Below are 19,096 nucleotides of genomic sequence, written 5' to 3' on the forward strand. Positions count from 1 at the left end.
GTGTAAATAAAATGAGTGATGTTTGAGATGCTTCAGTTTTTTTTCTTCCTGTGATGACAAGTCAAATTATCCTGTGAAAAAAAAGTCCCATTTGTTTTACTGAATTTCATATCAACCATGAAGGCCACCGTGCTTTACGTGTTTCCACAGAGGTTCACCTCCAGAAGTGCATCACAAATTTACCACGCCGACAAAAAAAGTAGCCCACAAAAAGTTGCTTTAATTGAATGTTAAAAAATAAGTAAGGCTATAGATGCTGTAGAAGTACAAGATGGTGTGTGTGTGTGTGTGTGTGTGTACCTGCCAAGTCAAAGACGAGCGGAAGCAGATGAGACACGACACAGAGCTGCAGTCGCCCGCATGTTGTGATGGGGTGAAGTTACCATTTCATCGCCTAAGAGTTCAGTTTGTTCTTGTCCTGCACTGGGGAGGGAAACTGACTCTGTCCATGTCTGTGGTACAGACTGCAGGGTGGAACCCCCCACACTCCTCTGTGCTCACAGATGTAGTGCATAGCTGAGTACGGGCTGAGTACGTCACCCCTTACAAAACAAATTCATCATTCCAACAGCATCAACAACTGTTGTCAAAACAATAAACCCAAGCCATTTTTCATGGTTCGTACATATATAATCATATATATATATATTCTCATATTCAATGTACAAAGATACATTCTGAATTGCAAAGGCTCAATCATTGTAAATAAATACTGAAATGGCTAAACTGCAATTAATATTTCTCCTCTCCTGGAGAGAAAAGACACACATGCATGCATGCATGCGCACACACACACACACACACACACACACACACACACACACACACACACACACACACACACACACACACACACACACACACACACACACACACACACACACACACACACACACACACACACACACACACACACACACACACACACACACACACACACGATGAGGACGGGCCTCGATGTTACTGTCCAATACAAAGAGGACAAAACAACGGACATACCAGTGCAGTGTGCTGGTACACAAAAGCCAGAAATACAGTCTCAAATGAAAAGGGACAGTCTAAAAGATGGGGGGAAAAAATAAAATAACATAAAAATAGAATTAAAACAGTTTGCCATTAGGAGGGGGTATTACCGAGAGTTTCAGACAAACATTGTCATCAAAAGAGAGGGCAGAGGGTCATGTCAAAAACTAAAATGTTTGAGATTTGACCTCTAAATGGGGGGGGGGGGGGGTGTTATGTAACCGTCAGTGTGACTGCTCGTTTTATCCGCTCATAGCAACAGGTGCAACACATTCTCTTCTCACGCCCTGAAAATATTTTAATTTCCCCAATAAGAAAGTCTTAAAAAATATATCTCATCTATACACTGGGATTTCGGTTACAAAAACAATCTTGCATCCTTTTATCTACATGGACAGACAGGCGACGATGCTGGAAGGCGGACTTCCTGAGCAGACACCGTTATCGTTTCAGCGTGTGGCGATCTGTTGATCTCCGGTTCTTTAACCTTTGGTAGCAAACGTTACATTCTTTCAAGAAAAATAAATACTTTTGTCACACCTGAAAAACGCCCGTGATCTCAGGCCTTTCAAACCCTCCACACCTGAGGCATGATTTAAGGAGCTGCTGGGTAGACAGAGAGCAGAGGGGCGATAGCATCCTAATGTGTAATATTGGATTACATATTAACATATATGAAGGGGGGGGGGGGGGGGGTAGAGTCTGTAGTGGTTAACAAATATGATACAGCAGCAGCCGCCTTTCCTTTCAGAATTAAGGATTTTGTCAATGGAGATGATGTTACGGGAAAAGTCAGGGGACCACGATGGGGATGAGATTGTACGTATTTTTTCCGTAAAAGCGACAGTCCGCTCTGTGACTCAAACGCAATGGTGATCCACGAGAGGCTTCCAAGATTACAACATCTTGGATATTGAGCTAAATACTCGTCCATCCAAAGATGTCTGGCGATTGATAAAATTTCTTGTCTTGCATACAATCAAAAGCCAAGTGCTCAAAGGATTAAAAAAACAAAAATCAACATGATATAATGATCAGAGATGAGATTCACCAACAATCCCAGATGATTGGCTTCCACAGACGATTGCCCCAGTCTTACATTATTAAAGGGCAACAAGTGAACTGATGGGTGATTAACTTTTGTTTTGAACAACTGAGTCCAGCATCAGCTCGCAGTAACTGGAGGGAACCTGGAAATGTCAGCCAGAAAAACTGGGTAAATGTCATGATCAAATGCAACAAAAGCAAAGTATTGGTTGTATAGTCAAAAACGGATTTACCCTAAAATAATATTAAAAGACAGATTGATATTTAAATCCTTAAAAAAACAAAAAACAGAAAGCAAGTAATAATAAAACCCATGACATGCAGTTTGTGTGAAAATATTTGCACTGCTCCACTCTCCACTCTGGTTTACCAAGCAGTTTTTGATTGTTTCATACTTATTGTTCAGGTCTGAGGAGGAGAAAAACAAAAGTGCTGATTAAACCCGCGGCTGCAGAGGTCGGTCGTCCCCCCGAGCCCCTCCTCCTTGGCTGTAGGTTCAAGACGAAAAGGCAAGTTGGGTCTCAGGGTTCAAAGGTCAGACTTTTAGTCCTCATTGACTTGCCACACGATGAGGTGGCTGCGCTCGGCCTTAGCCACCAGTTTCCTAGGGGGCTCCTCTCCTTCCTCTGCCTCGCCGTCCTCGTCACCTGAAGACACACGGAGACGGCACGTTCTCTCAATCTACTGCAGCAACAAAGACTTTCTTTTCCTTTTTTTCATGTCATAAACTCACCCATTCTAAAGTCTATGTAACCTTCTCCTCCACTCATCACCAACATAGACTTGGTGCCGTCCTGACATGAGGCATCTGTTGCCCTGTCTGCTCCTGCCTCCTCTCCACAGGATGCAGATGGAACTGAATGACCTGCGTGCACAGAGACACAAACTGTGAAGAACACCAAACCAAGTCTGCACACTGAATCTCAATTGAGCTGTTAGGCTCACTAGTTTTTAATCTACAGTCAACATTAGGAGGAGCACAGCAGGGCGAGTGTAAATCTTTTTAATAATGTCACATTACATTACATTCGTTCCATGTTCAGTAGAGGATGGATTTGATGTGTTGAAATGTCTTATGTCACATCCGGAGAGTTTGAAAGCAGAGTAAGCACATGACATTGGAGGGCATTTATCAACAAGCAGTGTTTTTAGTTTACCTGGGACAGCTGTGAAGAACTTGACTGCATCCCGGTGACCATGGAAACAGAGTTGAGCGTGAGCCATGGAGCAGTACGGGACAAATGTGCCGGCCGTCACTTTGTCACCACTGTCGTCACCGTAGACGCGGACTACACTTCCTGGATGGCTTCCTGCTGCCTTGGCTGCCTTGTTGGCTGCTGATGGAACAGTGAGCGAGAGCGAGACAAGAGTCTTCACCTCAAAAACAATGTGACGTACACAAGATGATTCGCTTTCATGAATTATACTGTTATTGTTTCACATGTGTGATATTATGTTGAAAATATTAGATTTCAATGACATTTCCACTCACTAACACAATAGATTATAGACTATTTTATTAGAATTACAATTGTTTACCTCCCTACCAACGAAAAACGTTTTTAAATGTCATTCACATAAAAAAGATTTACAGAGGTTTTTCATTCAGGGCTCAGGACTAAAGGGGTAAAAAACTAAAAACTAAAAAAATACACACACACACACACACACACACATATATATATATATATATAAAAAGACCAAAACGAATGCATTACCAAGGACTGTGTCCCCTTAATAGTAATAACTCAATGTAATAAATGTCCCAGCTCTTGAACTTACTCTCTGTTAGGGGGATGGAGATGATGACTCCGTTTCCAGTGCCGATCCATAGACGATTACACGACACCGTGAGAGCTGTGATCCGCACAAACGAGAAGCCGAGTTTTCCCGTACCTGAGAATCACATTCCAAAAAACAAATCTGAATAAGACACAGTCTAAACCCCAGAGGAGAGATGATTGCAGACGCCTCGGTAACGGACAGAGTGAACTGACCGAGCATCTTGCTGACGTAGGGCTCGATGTCGACGTCCTGGAGGTGCTGGTTGGTGTGAGCGTGGAACAGCCGGAGAGTGGAGTCCAGCCTGATGGACACCCAGATCCCATCGCCTTCCCAGGCCAGCTGACGTACCTGACTATCCTTACGAGGGTGGGCATCGAAAGACTTCTGCAGAGGACAGAAAACAGATGCGCGCAGTGTTCAGGAAAAGTAAAAGAAGGACTCCTGACGTCATGCAGCTTAAGCCAAGTTCAGACACAACACGGCTTTCAAAGTGGTCGGATCGCTGTGGGGGAATCTCGCTTTCATACCGCACAACAGACTGGCAACAGGGAGTCACACACTACACGTTCTTTCACCGGGAGAAATCCCTGACTAGTATGTCTGGTCTGCAAAAAACAGAGAAAAGCCTCGTTGTCTGACCTCCCCTTGAGCTTGACTCTCCTTGCAGCTGATTTGGAAATTTCTGTATGTATTAGAAGGACACATTTGCAGATTCTTTCACGTATCCACAAATCTGATTATGCGCACACACGGACTGAGATAGAGTTACACAACTCTCCACGCACACATTAACGTTACAATATGCGACAATATTGGCTCGATATGTGAACGTTCTAATGTGTCCGAATGATCCTCCTCTGTGTCATCCTACTCACAGATGACGCCTTTTTTCAGATCTCACCACATCCTGCTCTGTGATCGGCTGGAGTTGTCGCCAAATCAGACTAGATTTCCAGCCGGCGGCGAGCCTCTCAAATCACGTCTTTGAAGAGTTCACACATAGCGACTGCCGATTGAGCGCCGATTTGGGGCTTTTGTCAGCGAGTTGCAGAGAGTGGAAAATCGGGTCATGTGAACTAAGCTTAGAATTTTAAACAGTAGACATTTTTCATGGCAGACATTATATGAAAGCAGGAACAGCACACGTGTAATCAACAGCATTGATGACGGCCGTACTCCAGTTGGGCCAGAAAGTTTCCTGACAGGTTTCCTGCAAGCTCTTCATGGAACAGTGCTATTGTTAATGTTGGTAGTTGCAGTTGTGTTTTCCTGCGGTCACACAAAATGTCTGCTGTGAAAGAGTTTGATAAAGTTCTATATGACAAAATTAGTTTTAGTTTTTTATCTTTTCTACTTAGCCTTAGTGTATAAAACACATCAAACATCAACCCTTAAAGTAAGGGAGACATCTGACTTTACCTCAATCTTCATGGCTTTGGGCTGCACCACATAGATCTTGTTCCTGTAGCCACACCACACCTTGTCGTGCACCACAGTCATGCAGCGGATGGAGTGGTGTGGTCTTCCCAAGTCTAACAGGTGGTAGTTGGTCAGGTCCCACTGGCCATCTGATGGAAACAAACAGGGTTATACTGATGGATTTATCTCACATGAGTTTATTTTATACACTCACGTCCACTCACCCACTCCTCTGTGGAATATGGCTAAAGTGCCATCCGCGAGGCCGACCAGAACGCGCCCTTTCACGTGTCTGTGGGACAGAAACAAGTGTTATTAGAAATCAGAGGTTGATAATGAAGTAATGGCCCACATGTATAAAGCGCAGTGTACTCACACTATTCCGAGCACAGAGTCCTTCAGCTTTATGGAGTGGAGACACTTTTTCCACTGGGCCACAGAGGAGTGAACGTATAAGCTAGAATCAGAAAAAAAAACTTTCTCAGTCATCAGAATTCTTGAATGGCCAGTTACAGAAATGTGTTGTGCAAAAAAAAAAGATATATATCACACTCACCATCCATTCTGTGACCCCAGCCACATGGTGGGCAGCACACTGCTCATCTTCTGAGCCTCCTCCCTCATCAGGTCCTGCTCCTCTACAGTGGGGTTCGAACTGACTCCATCTTTCAACAGATCGCTCTCCCTGGTCAGAGGCAACATCATATCTATTACTATTAGTTTGATTCGTCTCTTCAGTACTGCTTTATACGCACAGTCAATTGAAGTTTTTTCCCCAAGGAAACATTTTGTACCCCCCGCGGATAAAAATAATTCAGCAGGGGTGGGGATATGAAGACTAGAAGGGGGGAAATCCCACGCAGACACCTGAGAATCGGAGGAGAAATCTGGTCTAGAACCTTGGTCGGTACAGGTTTTTGGCCCAGATAATCCAGTACTGTGAGAGATTTACAGAGCCTTTCTTAAACCTACTGCCCACAGACTCATCAGGGTTACCCTGATGATTATCAACCATGTTTGATATGTGGGATTTAAAATAAGGATGATCATGTCAGTACTTTCCGAGCGAAACCAATGAGAGAGACAAGTCGAGCAGGTTGCTAGTTATACTTATTTTTTGCTATTTTCCACCACAGACACTAGAGTTTTTCTTTTGTTCTGTACCGGATTCAGTGCTGTAGCACAAAAGTCTGGCTTGAAGGTTTAACGCAGTGAAGTAATATTCTATTACCACAAACATTTACATGTGCTTCATGAACAAACAGTAGATGGTTTAACTATTATTTGATGGTGATACTCAGTGGATATTATAGTTGGACAGACTGAACTGTGTTGACATGGTGCTGGACACTGGGTCTCCTGATGTTACCTCTGAGAGTAGTTGGCCGGCGCCTCTGCTGTCGGCTGGGCTCCCAGTGGATCGGTGAAGACATGCTCGGTGTAGACTCCCTTCAGGGCTTCTCTGTGGTCGGAGGGCCCTGCGCTGGCCTCCGTTGCCTCGGTGGCTTCCTCTGCCGCTCTGGATTCTGCAGAGAAGATCATCTCTCAGCAAACTGGGTCGACTCGTATTTGTGTTTGATTTTACGGCTCGTTTTGTCACTGTGGGTGCGAACATCTTACCAGCTTCTCCATCGTTTCCAGGACTGTCTGCTCTCTGTGGAACAGCTGCTGATCCTTCGGCTGCACAGCCCACGACGGTGATGCCTCCGAGGACGCCGTCGCCACCTGCGGAGCTGCTGTCGGTTGCCGATGAGCTGCCATCTCCCACTGGTCCTGCCTCAGAGTTTGTCGGTACTTCCTCCCCAGCTGGGTAGTCAGTCTCTCTTGCACCTTGATAAAAACATTCAAAAAAGCAAATTAAAAAAAAGAGAGCAAACCATCTCTTCTTCTATGTGGACTTGGTAGCACGCCTCGCATGCACATGCTGAATATCCATCCATTAACCTGGCACACTGGCGATGCAGAGGACGTGGGAGTCACAAACAAAAAAGCTCTCCAGGATGTTTCCAGGTTGGTTGGCATCAATGACAACAGCTTTAGTGTTGGACTGGGTGCTGGTACAGATCCACACCAGCGACGATAACTCCTCCTGCTGCCGCAACTCCTTCTGCTGCTCCTGCAACAAAAATTATATGTGGGGGGAGGGGGGGACTTTTGTTAACTCGTTGACGTGAAAGAATTAGAAAGTACGTCAATGTGTGTTTTCAATGTTCCAGTATGATGGATTCATTTCGGTCACGATGTAAACGCTGTAGTGAAATGAGCTGGAGCTGTGTGTGCATACCTTCAGGTCTTGATCTAGTTGGTCCAGGCTGCTCTGAGACCCCGTCTTCTTTTTAGGGCTCTCGGGTCCAGACACGTCACTGTAGAACACACTGGCTCCTACGATCGAACCTCCGTCTCTGGTTTTACCTCCGGAGAGATTCACACCGGCAGCACACCACAGCTGAAGCACAGACACCAAGCAGTCAAGAGATACGCAACATAGCTGAGACATATTCGCAGCTAAGACAAAAAAAATAACTATTATTACATGCAACTCAATTATTAGGATTGTTAAAAAACTGGCAATTTAAAAATATTAATTTAGTAATAACGCTGGCAAGATATTTTGTATGGAGCGGAATTACCTTCATAGAAGCATCTTTCTCATCCAGCGGTCTGAGGTAGACGGGAACAGGCAGATTCTTCATCTTACTCTCTGCCTGGCCTCCATTGGCCTGCACAGTCAAACCACAGCACCACAGTATGACATCTTATTTCTCTCACAGCTCTCATGACACTGCAATTCTACAATAATAGCATCATGTCCTTACCTTGTACTTCTTGGGCAGGCTCCAGCCGTACGCCTGCACTCTGCCGTCCTCCTTCTGGACGTGGGCCTTGACCTGCTGGTACTGCGCCCTCTTCTGCTCCCGCCTGGACACCACGTTATCAGCTGCCACTCTGCGGGACAGAACCACAGCTTGTTGACAAAAGAGGTCTCTTCTAGGGAAGCTAAGGTTACCATAGAAACCTTCGAGAGTTGAAAACTGTCATAAAAACAAAGCTCAATTCAGGTGTCTGGTGGTAATTATCATGCAGTGACTACTTTCATCAAAGGTTATGTCAACATTGTTCTAGATTCCAGGAAATAATTTCAATTAAACAACCAACTCAAACCTGGTGATACAGATTGAGTTACTGAATCTGCTTTCACTCCTGTAGTTTGGTTCATTCGGTCCAGACCACGGAAAAGAATAATAACAAAAGGATAGTGTTGCCTTTTAGTTCAGGTCGAACATCCTCACTGCTTCTAATGTTGTCCAGAGTCACAAACAAATAACTTTACAGGAGCATTACTTGTCAAGTCACTGTAACTGGACCTTGTACAACATGTCATATTCAAACAGGGACAAACTGAAAAATGTATTGTGCACCATAATATTATAATAACTGTATGGCCAATGTGTTTTACTCGCTTTTTAAGGGGGAACTGCTCAAAATGCACAGAATAGAACATGAGCTCAACACAGATCAGTTTTGACTTCCAGCAATCATGTGCTGACCTGCATACTTGTGACCATATTCACCAGATGATAAGCATAAATATTAGTGAGGCTGTAGAGGCATTACTGGTCATGAGACTGCCTTCTTAACAAATGGATTTAACAGTAACAGACTTTGGATTTATGCTAAAACCACATGTCTGGACTGATATGCGCTGGACAGTTCCAGACTCTGAGAAAGTACAGCAGTCGGATTTAAAACATTGAAGCATTAATATGTGTTTACATCAAGCCCTGTTCATTTATCAGTTTAGTATATTTAATTGGAAGAAACAATTAAAAGATATTAAATCTAAATGAAAATCCTAACTTCTGTTAAGAAGTCTGATGCCCAGATAGTTGATGAGGGCTTTTATTCCATTTTCAGATGTTTTTGATCTTCTTCGCAAAAAAGAATGGAAAGTGCTACAGTGTACACCGGTGATGACGTGACATATTCCCATCATCATCTCCGCTGCGTGACTTACTCCTCGTTGAGGAAATCGAAGGCCTTGCTTTTGTCGCTGGGCAGCTGCTGCAGGGTGCTGCTCCTCTTCTTGACGGACGGCTGAATCTGAGAGGTGGGCGCATTGTACTTGACGTTCACCGGGGCCTCGGTCGCCGGCTTCTTGGCGGCGGCGCCCGACGAGCTGAACAAACGGCTGAAACTGGAGGTGTAAGGGCGGGGAAGTGGGAAGGAAGAGGACAAAGAAGCACACACACAGAACGTATAGAGGGGTGGACACAAGCAGTAGCTCCAGCAGCAAAAGGCAGAGTCTAACATTTACGGGGTGAAAAGACTCATTCCCCCAATCTAACACGCCATGCCAGCTTTCATACAGGTAGCACACTCGTATGCATTTTCACATTAACTCGTCAACCTCATTGACCCGTCACCAGCACCAAAGCATCAGGGCAGGGTATGCAGGGGTTAATGTTGTACACCGACCAGGACATTAGTCAACAACAAAGAGCAAAAATATCCTGGCAAAAAACCCCACTGTCATTTCTTTCAAACTGTCTTTGTACAGTGAGAAAAAGTTTTACAAGTAGCAACAGATGTTTACCATAATTCTCTTAAATACTACTAAACAGCAGAGAGAGAGAATTATTATAGAAGTTGCTGTATTTCACCCGCCCCATTTGCCTTCTCTCCCATTACTAAAGCAACCCTGCCAACACACCTCCTGCGCACAGAAATCACAACGCCAGGCAGAATATAGAGGGACACACAGACACAGGGCAGAGGAGACAGTGGATTTATCAGATTGTGTTTCTTCGATGTGTAAATCAACTTCTTTACCAAATAATTGTCCTCTGAACCAAAACCAAAGTCATTCCTGGTGAAACTCAACAGAGGAGAGCCTGGATTTAATGAAAAAATCGTGCACTGTCCCAACCTCCGCTCCCTCAAGATTTCCTTTTAACATTTAAAAAAGATTCAAAGAATACTGAGGCAGCAAAGCAGCTCAGATCTGAGATCAGAGCCACCGTTTTCCCGACTGGCTCTCCTCTGTTGTGAGTTTGTTGTCAGACGCAGTGTCTATCACTGTTAATGTGTCAGAGATTTACCTACATCCCGGAGAACACTGTAATCACTCTGAGGTCGATAGTAACGGAGGAAAAGAAAAGAGGAGCTTACAACTGCCAGAGGCTGGACTTCTTCTTCTCCGGAAGAGCTGGATTCTCCTTGGAAGCCCTGAGAGACAAAACTCAGTTTGAATCACATGTAGTGTTTAAGCCGGGGTTTCATAGTCAACTCCTCCACTTCTACTTAAAGCCTCACACGGCCTCTTAAATTTGGGGGAATTTGTGATCAGTTTACAAACCTCCACTTCTCTGGGTTTCTTCTGTCTTACCGGATCATTTCTGTCCATCTGACCGCCTCCTGCAGCTCCATCAGCCGCTCCTTGTACTGGTTCCTCTCCATCAGGACCCTGGCCATCTCCACCCGGGTGAAGCGCTTCTTCTGCGCGGTGGGCACATCGCTCTGTGGGCACAACGCGACAGCACGCCCCCCGTGAGTGTGCAGACAATACATGACACATACTATATCGGCTATGAGTATAAGCAGACAAGAAATATCAAGGACTCACATCATCCTCATTGTCATTCTTCACTTTCTGTTTGGCTTCCTCCAGCTCTGCTCGAATCCTGCAAGAGAGCACGTCACAGCATATTTTCAACATGCACGTCGACGAAGCAAATCCAATATTCAAGAGCAGAGGGTGAAGAGTTCGGTGCGCTCACTTCTTGAGTTCTTCCTCCAGGTCTTTGTTCTTCTCCTCAAGTTTGGCCTTGGCCTGAGTGACGGCGTCCAGCTCTCCTCGAAGGACGTCCTTCTCACAGGACAGCTCGTCCACGTGCGCTATCAGGTCATTTTTTACCACGTTCAAAGCATTTCTGGATATACATACACACATGCAGGTCAACATGTATTCAAACAGAGGGTGGCAGCACCATTCCTGTTTGTCAGACATGGAACAGAAATTTATTTGTTGTTCACTTTAGCTCATTATCAGAATCAATCTTTAGAATTAAAGGGGCAGTAAGCGATTTTGGAGAGAGCTTGTTTCTCTCTTTGTTGTTGTTGTGATCTTCCTGCTCCGGCAGAGCCGCGAAGTTGCAGCGCCACCCGCTAGCACGTCTTTTAAAGTGTCGACGAATAATGTTTACAAACTGTACTCGCAGTGTTGTGTGTTGCCGTCCGCACCATTTTTGGGGTTTTGATTCACAAAACCGGATTTTTTTTGACGCCGCACACACAAGAGCCACAGCTAGTGTACAGTGAGGAAATATTCGCAGATTTTTACAAAACGTGTATTGCTTTTGAATCGCTTACTGCCCCTTTCATGTGCACATTTATCAATCAAATCAGGAAAACAGACAACAAGTGCAAACTGACTGAACGTGACAATAAGTGTATCATCAAAAATACAGCAAATCAAGTTTATATGTTATTAATAGAAGAGGCAACTGCTGGTTTTTGCAATGCAACCTGATACGAACCGCTAATGTGGCAATGATGATGTAGTAACTTATTTTCCATCAACTGTCTTCGTCTCTTTACACACACATGGGACAGAGATTGTTTTAGAAAAAAAAGAAGAGGAAAGTCTTGACTAACTTGGTCTCCATCAGCTGGGTGTTCTCATGGATAAGATGTTCCACTTCCCGACCCATACCTGCGAAATGGTCATGAAATCACAATTAATCGTGTGAATAGAAAAAAAAAAATCACGTCTACACAGAAGTGTTAGCTTTTCCACACACTAACATACTGGTCTTTCATTCTTACCTAGAAAGTTGTAATCTGAGAGTGATGCAAAGGGTGATGCAAACGAGAAGGAGGTTTATGAGACTCAATAAAACATTCAGTGTTCCTGTGTGTTGAATAGTTTCAGTAGAACACCTCTAGCCTATGGCAACACTGCCCTCACAGCACTAATCACCGTCTAAGCTGTTCTATCCACCAGAAAGGTCACAGAGGCACAGAGACGGAAACAAACTACGAGAACAAGGAGCTGGTGAATCTGAAGACATTAAACTGATACACACCCGAAAACTCATCTGCAAGGAAGGTGAAGTCGGACAGCCAAAGAAAAGACAATTCAGAGAATACGACAGGAGGGAGAAGATGATTTGTAAAAGAAGACAATAGGATCATGAGAAGTTGTGAGAGAGTTGATGGTCTTACCCAGCAGGTCGGCTCCTTCGTCCATGTCGCCTATGAGGTCGTTTCCTGCAGATGACAGTTCCTCGAACAGAGAGTCGGTGTTACGGTCGAATGCCAGATTCTCCACGCCGCCTTTATTTGGTGTGCTGCATGGACACATGAGGCAGGAGGTGGCGAGAGAGAGGAATAACGTTTACCATGGTGAAAAAGGTGGCACTAATCATTTTGGCTTTTTTAGGGGTTGTCAATAAAACTTTAAAGATTTGCATTGACAGTAGTAATGAATGGACACAGAAGGATGAGACAGGTCAGAAAGAATTAAGTGACTCTAAAAGCAGTGACGTCCCTGGAATGGAGAGAGGCAAGACGATATTTGTTCAAATCAGAGAAGAGCACCGATTCAGAGAGTCTTTCCTGGAAGGCTAGATCATTTTCTACACTTGTGTAAAGAACAAAAAGTTTGGACCCTTTCCTTCCCAATATGTCACACAAAGTGGCCCGTGCTAGGTACAGTATGCCAATGGCTCTGTGCGACATGTAAACACAATACCCTGTGTATGAATAAGACGTACAGACTGAAAAAAAAAACACATTTCACCTGCATTAGATTTAACTAGATTTTGCTGCAGTGGTCTTAATATAACAATCAACAAAGGAAGGTTGTAGGAGGAGAATGCATCAGATCTTTATGGGATTTGTTGAGGAATACCTGCCTGCCTCTGTCCTTCAACAATAACTTCAGATCTAATCACCGGTCATTTACCTTGTTCCTCTGCAGCCATCAAGATCCATGTCTAGTTCAGGGGTGGACTCTATGATAGCCTGCACCTCAGACTTCTCCAGGTTGTCTGCTCCATCTGGTACAACCAACACAGATCAAGAGATTTGTTTCAAATGGAGGAAAAAAAGCAAAACCTTGGTACAAAATGATTTGATTACAATGAGGTCTTAACATGATGGACAAGGTGTTGCAGTACTGACCTTCACCATCCAGAGATGTAACCGCTGCCTCCTGACTGTCATGTCCGCGCTGACCCTGCTGTCCGTCCTGCACCTCTGCGATGTTTTTGTTGCCGTCTGGCTTTCCAGTGCTCCAATCAAGGTTCTTGTTGAGTCCGTCCGAAGGAGTGTTTACAGACTCCGTGGCCACATCTGAAGCAGCAGTAATCAGAGGCGTGGCAGAGGCCGAGCCACCAGCCTGACTAGATGCAGGACTCATGCTGGTGGACGCGATGTCGCGAGGAGATAGTGGTGTGTGTCTGGAGGTGGGGGTGTTTGACTTAGAGGTGCCATCCTGAGAGGATCCTCCGCCTTGTGAAGCTGCTGGAGCTCCACTTCTGGAGACACTTCCTTGGCTGCTTGGGGAATTGGGTTTGGAGCCTCGTCGGTTCACACCGCCCAATTCATCCTTGGGATGAAGGAAGAGGTGGGGAGGGAGGAGAGAGTCGGGGCAACAAATGAAATAAAAGCATATAGCTATGATCTTCATGATGTCACATTTGTGTATTATATGTTTGTATAATTTAAAGCTGTAAAACTAGCTTTAAGTATACTGCACACACACTAAACACAGTTTAATCAAGTCAAAAAATGAGCACAAAACACACAATTGAATTTCCTTAAATAAAATTAGGAAAGATTAACAGACGTGTGCACCTTGCCATGCAGCTCGATCCTAAACAAACAAAAACACAAAGTGCAAAGTGGAAAGTCAACCTGCTCCGCATTCAGACAATCAGATGTGTCAGGAGCGAGTTCATAACTAGTGGCTCGCCATAATCTAATTTTGTCCCGCCACAGGTTCTCTCTCTCTCCAATATGCTCTACTTCTCTTCAAGACCCAATTTGACTTTAACCATCTTTACGTAGATCATATTCCAGTCCGGTGATTATATTGTATACTTCCCTTCAGTGAAAACATTTTTGCTGCTGCAATGATCAAATGTCCACTCATGTTTTTTTTCCGGTCACATTTACTTGGCCAAGAAATCCACCTTTGTAATAAATGTATCAGCAAGTCCAGAGTTAACTGGGCCAAATGAAAACCAGCTTGTTGGTTCTCACTGGTCAAAGTTAGGCCCATTGAAACCAAACTTACATCTTGATGCAGGTACCATGATGCTCCAGCCTCTTCACAAGTCATACTATACTCATTCTGGCAATGTGCATCAACATTTAAAACAACTGACTTCAGTTTTCAGACTTACTGTTCAGGAGAAGCTAAGAGAGCCACTGGCCCGTCTCTCTCTGTAAAAACTGCCATTTTAAAATACGAGGGCAGCTGAAGTAACGGAGATGGCAGGTCAGCTGCATGCAGTTTCACTGACAGTGTGTTAGCATCATTTCACATAATCACACAAACCAAAATCTGCACCACAACGACTACAGACGGTAGAGCACAAAACTGTGTTAGTTTGGTGCACAGCAGCGTAACAGTTTCCTCGTGGGAGACGGGTCTACCTGTTGCTGATTGGCCTCCTCGTCAGGCAGTTTCTCCTGCGAACTTTCACCTTCCACTCTGATTGGGGAGAACTGTTCCTCAAAACGAGGGATGTTAAAGACCTTGCTGAATAATGTTTCTTAATTTTCCATTCATTGAGTCAGTTATGAGAAAATAATAAATCCAAGCAAGTGGATGTGCTGTAGATTACTTAGGTATGTAGGTGAAAATAATAACACTAAAAGGCAATTCTGAGACTTTTAAAATAGCAAGGACATGTTGTTTTCCATTAAAACTGACAAAAACAAAGCTGTGAGAATGGTCCGTTAAGTAGTGAGCAGTACGTATGGCTTCCTCTGTCCTTAGGCAGAACAGCCTGATTCTCCAACCTTGTATTGTTTTGGTCTGTTAACACCAGTGGCATCACTCTTGTAAATAGCAGAGAGACTAATACATATAATCAGTGAGGAGAACACAACAGCTTCCACAGAGATCTTCTGTCATCTTGAAAAACAGACGGGGAGGGGGGGGGGTTATACTGAAGCATTCAAAGACACCATTACATTACAGAATGGCTCCTTCTCGTCGGTGTTGTTTGTTCCTCAGATGTATTCCCTGTTCCCTCTCTGAGCCGACCTCGTCTCCCCTCTCTGCACCGATGGGAGTATTCCCTTTCTCTCCTTTTGTCTGCGTGCTACCGTCACCCTATTGTTGCTATAGTAGCACTGAGCAGCCAATTGGGGCTAAGCTTCCCTCCTCTGCTACTCTTTTATTCTGTCTCTTCTCTAACCAATCCAAAAAACATCCACACACATACACATGCTCCCCCACATGGTGCGAGGGTGGGAATAGCCAACTGTAAATCTTTGGAAACTGTCAAGTCAGAGGACAAAACACAAAGGCACTGCTGTGTGTCTGTACCGAGGGTGTCTGGTGAAACTGTGCGTTTGTGTAGAAGCTGAGTGAGAAGGGTGCTCCGAACTGCCACACCTTTATTTTACCCCAGTAGTGTGTGACGTCGAAGAAACCACCACTACTTTGACAACCAGTCAGAAAACAATACCACAAAAGTTTTAATAATGTGGGTTCAGATAAACCTGACACCATACTAGTGTAACAACAAATGAATCCTAATCAGTGTGATCATTAATATTCATGATGGAGCCTTGCTTGCAGCATGGTTTCCAACAGCAACAAAGTGAAGAGCCTCTGTGCTTTCCACCAACCCTCGAGGTTAAAGCCAGGCCCCAGAATGGTACCACTTCCCCTGCTTCCTGGGCTCCAAGCCACCCAACACACACACACACTCACACTCACACACTCACACACTCACACACACACACACACACAGACACACACACACACACACCTAAAATTCTTGACACACTGAACAATCCTTTCTCTCTGAATAGAAATGTACTCTATCTTTTGTGTTTGCTGGCATGGAGATTTGTATTTTGTTTCCACAACTTCTTTTTAGTGAACTGGGGATGATGTCACCCATCTGATCCGTGGGAAATTCTACAAGCCAACTTCTGACAGTAACTTTACAATTTGTCACTGCTGACAAAGAGAGGCCGTTCTTTCAAAAGTACTAGTTGTGTGTCATACCTTGAGGCTGGTGTTGGACCGTGGGTGGCTGAGGTTGTTGAATCTCCACGGTTCGGACGGGGTGTCCACGGGTACCCTCTGGAGGTCAGGGGTCATACCTTCAGTGCCAGGAAGTTGGAATATTCCCATGGAGATGGGACGCTCCTTCCTGGAAACAGAAAGAAAAAGGAGGTATGGGTCAAACAAAAACAATTGTGGATTTCGATAGGAAGGAACATTAGTGTTTGGGAGACGGACTCATTGGTCACAGAGCAAAATTACCCATGAGTACCCAGACATTGAAATGAGGGTTGTAGGTAAGGGTCTAAATAGCGTCATCAAAGTAGTGTAAGGTATGGACACGTTTCACACTATATAATGCATGTTGGACATTTTGTCATAATGTAACCAAGTGGCAAACCACCATGACGTCACCCACTGGTTTGTACACTGCCGTTTTGAAGCCTCGAGTTTGGTATTTTGACCAGTGCCATCTTGTTTCTTTGAAACCAGAAGTAAGCATATTTGGAGGAGGGGGTGGGAAAACAAATGAAACTAGCGACTGAGACCATAAACTCCTCAGGAAAATGTTGAGAGAAGTAACAGTTGTGGTCTCCGTTTTAGAACCGTTACACCCCTAGTGAGATGATGGAGCTTTTGCTGACACCTACTTCACTAAGCCTGAAGTCAGTTACATAAACAAGACTTCAGGCTACAGGTTCTAAATTTTAATTTTGCTTTTGCTAAATTAAATGGCTGTTGTCAATCTTTTTTAGGTGCCATTTTCCAGCGCAGTGGTCAGCATCATGAAATCAGTTAAACAAAGCAGAACAAATAGTGAGACAAGAGTCTTCACTGAAAGGTGTCGACTCCCTTGAGACACTGTTTGGCACTGAGGTGGTGGGAAGAGAAATAAAGCTGGTTGCCTCATAAACTCCATTACCTCCCACTTATTATTAGCTTAGCCAATACCAAATCCATCTAGAGACGGATTCTGTGATGTTCGTTATTAGAGGGAGGTCATTTGAAGGACATCACACAGAGGTGGGTGAGAATAAAGACCTGTTGCCATCTCCAGCTCATGTATGAAAACTCACTTGATGGCTCGCTGTATCGTGGAGGTGATTAAATTCACACGTCCATTCAACATCAACTATGAGCATCGAAAGAGCATTAATATCCACAAACACAACAACGACACCTTGTAATAAAAACACTGCACCCTCCACTGCACCAGAGCGGGTACACAGCAGCAGTTACTCTCACTACATTGATTAGGGATGACAAAAATATTGTACAGTGCAAGAAGAACATGGCCGCCACAGTGAAAACCGCAGGTGGCAGGCACTGATGAAAAGCAGCCGGCCCGAACAAAAAACAATGGACACACCACCATGTTGAGTGGCAAGGGTCAAATGCAGGCCACTGATGCTGACCAATGCTGCCTTCTGGCTCTGCAGAGAGGCACAATAGGAGGCTCAGAGTTAAGTTTGCCATGAAAAGATTATTTCTATTGTATATATGATCATCAGCAGTAATACACTTTGTTGGAATGGACACATCGCGAGCAGTGTGGTCTAGATGTGCCAACAACACCAGTATCTCTTGACCTACATTTAGTGTGCAGTCTCATACTGTCTGACTATATCACACCCACATGGCAGCAGACTGCATGGCTACAAATTGGCAGCGGATACAAAGAAAGTAAAAAATAAAAAATGAAGCTACACCCATTTCACACACCTACGCACGAAAAAATAAGACACTCACACACACAAACACACACACGTTGTACCTGCTTGGTCTGGGTAAGGAGGGTAAGGAGGGCAGGGCAGGTAAGCCGCCGGTAGAGACAGAGTAGTGAACCAGCAGCAGCACTGACAGAGAGACCAGTACAGCAGAGTTGATGACCACCGCTCCGCCAACAAAGCCAAAAACAAACAGCAGCATACGCCCGGGGCTCATGGCCCCCCCAGATGATGTCCCAGTGTGCCTCGCCGGGGTCCAGGAGGTTGGGGAGGGGGGGCGGCACAGATGATGAAAACAGATTGGGTGGGCGGTCACTGCCAAGCACCGATATTCACTCTGCTGTTTTTGGTTAGACCATTAACCCACCACACCTACAGATGAGATGACCCTATATCCTTCTGGCTGGGAAGTCAGTACTTTATAGTGCAGCTCAGTTGTGAATCCCACAGAGAGAGAGAGAGAGAGATAGAGAGAGTGAGCGCAGGCCAAATGCAGAACGATCTGCCGGCAGCAGTCCCCAGCTACAGAATTCCTGGTGGCTTCAGCAGCAGCAGTGATTGATACGAGCAGACGAGCAGCAGCAGCAGACGCAGCAGCATGGGATCCTCCGCAGAGAGCAGAGAAAGGCTGGAAGTAGTAACAGCTCCTCTTTTCCTTCCTCCTCCACTCCTATCGTCTGCCGAGATGCGACACGGATGCCGCTGTGCAGTCTAGAACACTCCGACGCGCTGCCTCTCTCACTGCAAGTAGAACCCACCACCCCTCCCTCGCTATCTCTCTCTCTCTCTCTGTCCATCTCCCTCACTCTTTTGGATGCTGAGGCAGCTCGTTCCATATGCC

General features: G+C 44.9%; 1 protein-coding gene across 4 annotated transcripts in view; it reads right to left on the minus strand.

Annotated features, from left to right (window-relative positions):
• Positions 1 to 200: 200 nt before the first annotated feature.
• spag9b (sperm associated antigen 9b) overlaps positions 201 to 19,096 on the minus strand; it is a 34,773-nt gene continuing 15,877 nt past the window's right edge. Inside the window, exons 1-26 of one of the 4 annotated variants that reach the window (XM_035611719.2) lie at positions 18,303 to 18,990; positions 16,529 to 16,676; positions 13,459 to 13,885; positions 13,241 to 13,334; positions 12,499 to 12,623; positions 11,929 to 11,986; positions 11,052 to 11,204; positions 10,898 to 10,955; positions 10,661 to 10,791; positions 10,444 to 10,500; positions 9,290 to 9,469; positions 8,091 to 8,220; positions 7,905 to 7,994; positions 7,559 to 7,720; positions 7,219 to 7,390; positions 6,895 to 7,104; positions 6,644 to 6,800; positions 5,831 to 5,959; positions 5,651 to 5,731; positions 5,499 to 5,566; positions 5,275 to 5,423; positions 4,068 to 4,239; positions 3,853 to 3,966; positions 3,228 to 3,407; positions 2,804 to 2,935; positions 201 to 2,717 (exon numbers count right to left, since the gene is read on the minus strand). In XM_035611719.2, the coding sequence (XP_035467612.2) occupies positions 2,614 to 2,717; positions 2,804 to 2,935; positions 3,228 to 3,407; positions 3,853 to 3,966; positions 4,068 to 4,239; positions 5,275 to 5,423; positions 5,499 to 5,566; positions 5,651 to 5,731; positions 5,831 to 5,959; positions 6,644 to 6,800; positions 6,895 to 7,104; positions 7,219 to 7,390; positions 7,559 to 7,720; positions 7,905 to 7,994; positions 8,091 to 8,220; positions 9,290 to 9,469; positions 10,444 to 10,500; positions 10,661 to 10,791; positions 10,898 to 10,955; positions 11,052 to 11,204; positions 11,929 to 11,986; positions 12,499 to 12,623; positions 13,241 to 13,334; positions 13,459 to 13,885; positions 16,529 to 16,676; positions 18,303 to 18,472 (3,651 nt within the window). In that variant the 5' untranslated portion in view covers positions 18,473 to 18,990 and the 3' untranslated portion in view covers positions 201 to 2,613. Of the gene's footprint in view, positions 2,718 to 2,803; positions 2,936 to 3,227; positions 3,408 to 3,852; positions 3,967 to 4,067; positions 4,240 to 5,274; positions 5,424 to 5,498; positions 5,567 to 5,650; positions 5,732 to 5,830; positions 5,960 to 6,643; positions 6,801 to 6,894; positions 7,105 to 7,218; positions 7,391 to 7,558; positions 7,721 to 7,904; positions 7,995 to 8,090; positions 8,221 to 9,289; positions 9,470 to 10,442; positions 10,501 to 10,660; positions 10,792 to 10,897; positions 10,956 to 11,051; positions 11,205 to 11,928; positions 11,987 to 12,498; positions 12,624 to 13,240; positions 13,335 to 13,458; positions 13,886 to 16,528; positions 16,677 to 18,302; positions 18,991 to 19,096 lie in introns of those variants that run through there. The other 3 variants (XM_035611718.2, XM_035611716.2, XM_035611717.2) reach the window with 3 other exon arrangements.

The sequence above is a fragment of the Scophthalmus maximus genome, chromosome 16 (genome assembly GCF_022379125.1).
Source record: "Scophthalmus maximus strain ysfricsl-2021 chromosome 16, ASM2237912v1, whole genome shotgun sequence".
Lineage (NCBI taxonomy): Eukaryota > Metazoa > Chordata > Actinopteri > Pleuronectiformes > Scophthalmidae > Scophthalmus > Scophthalmus maximus.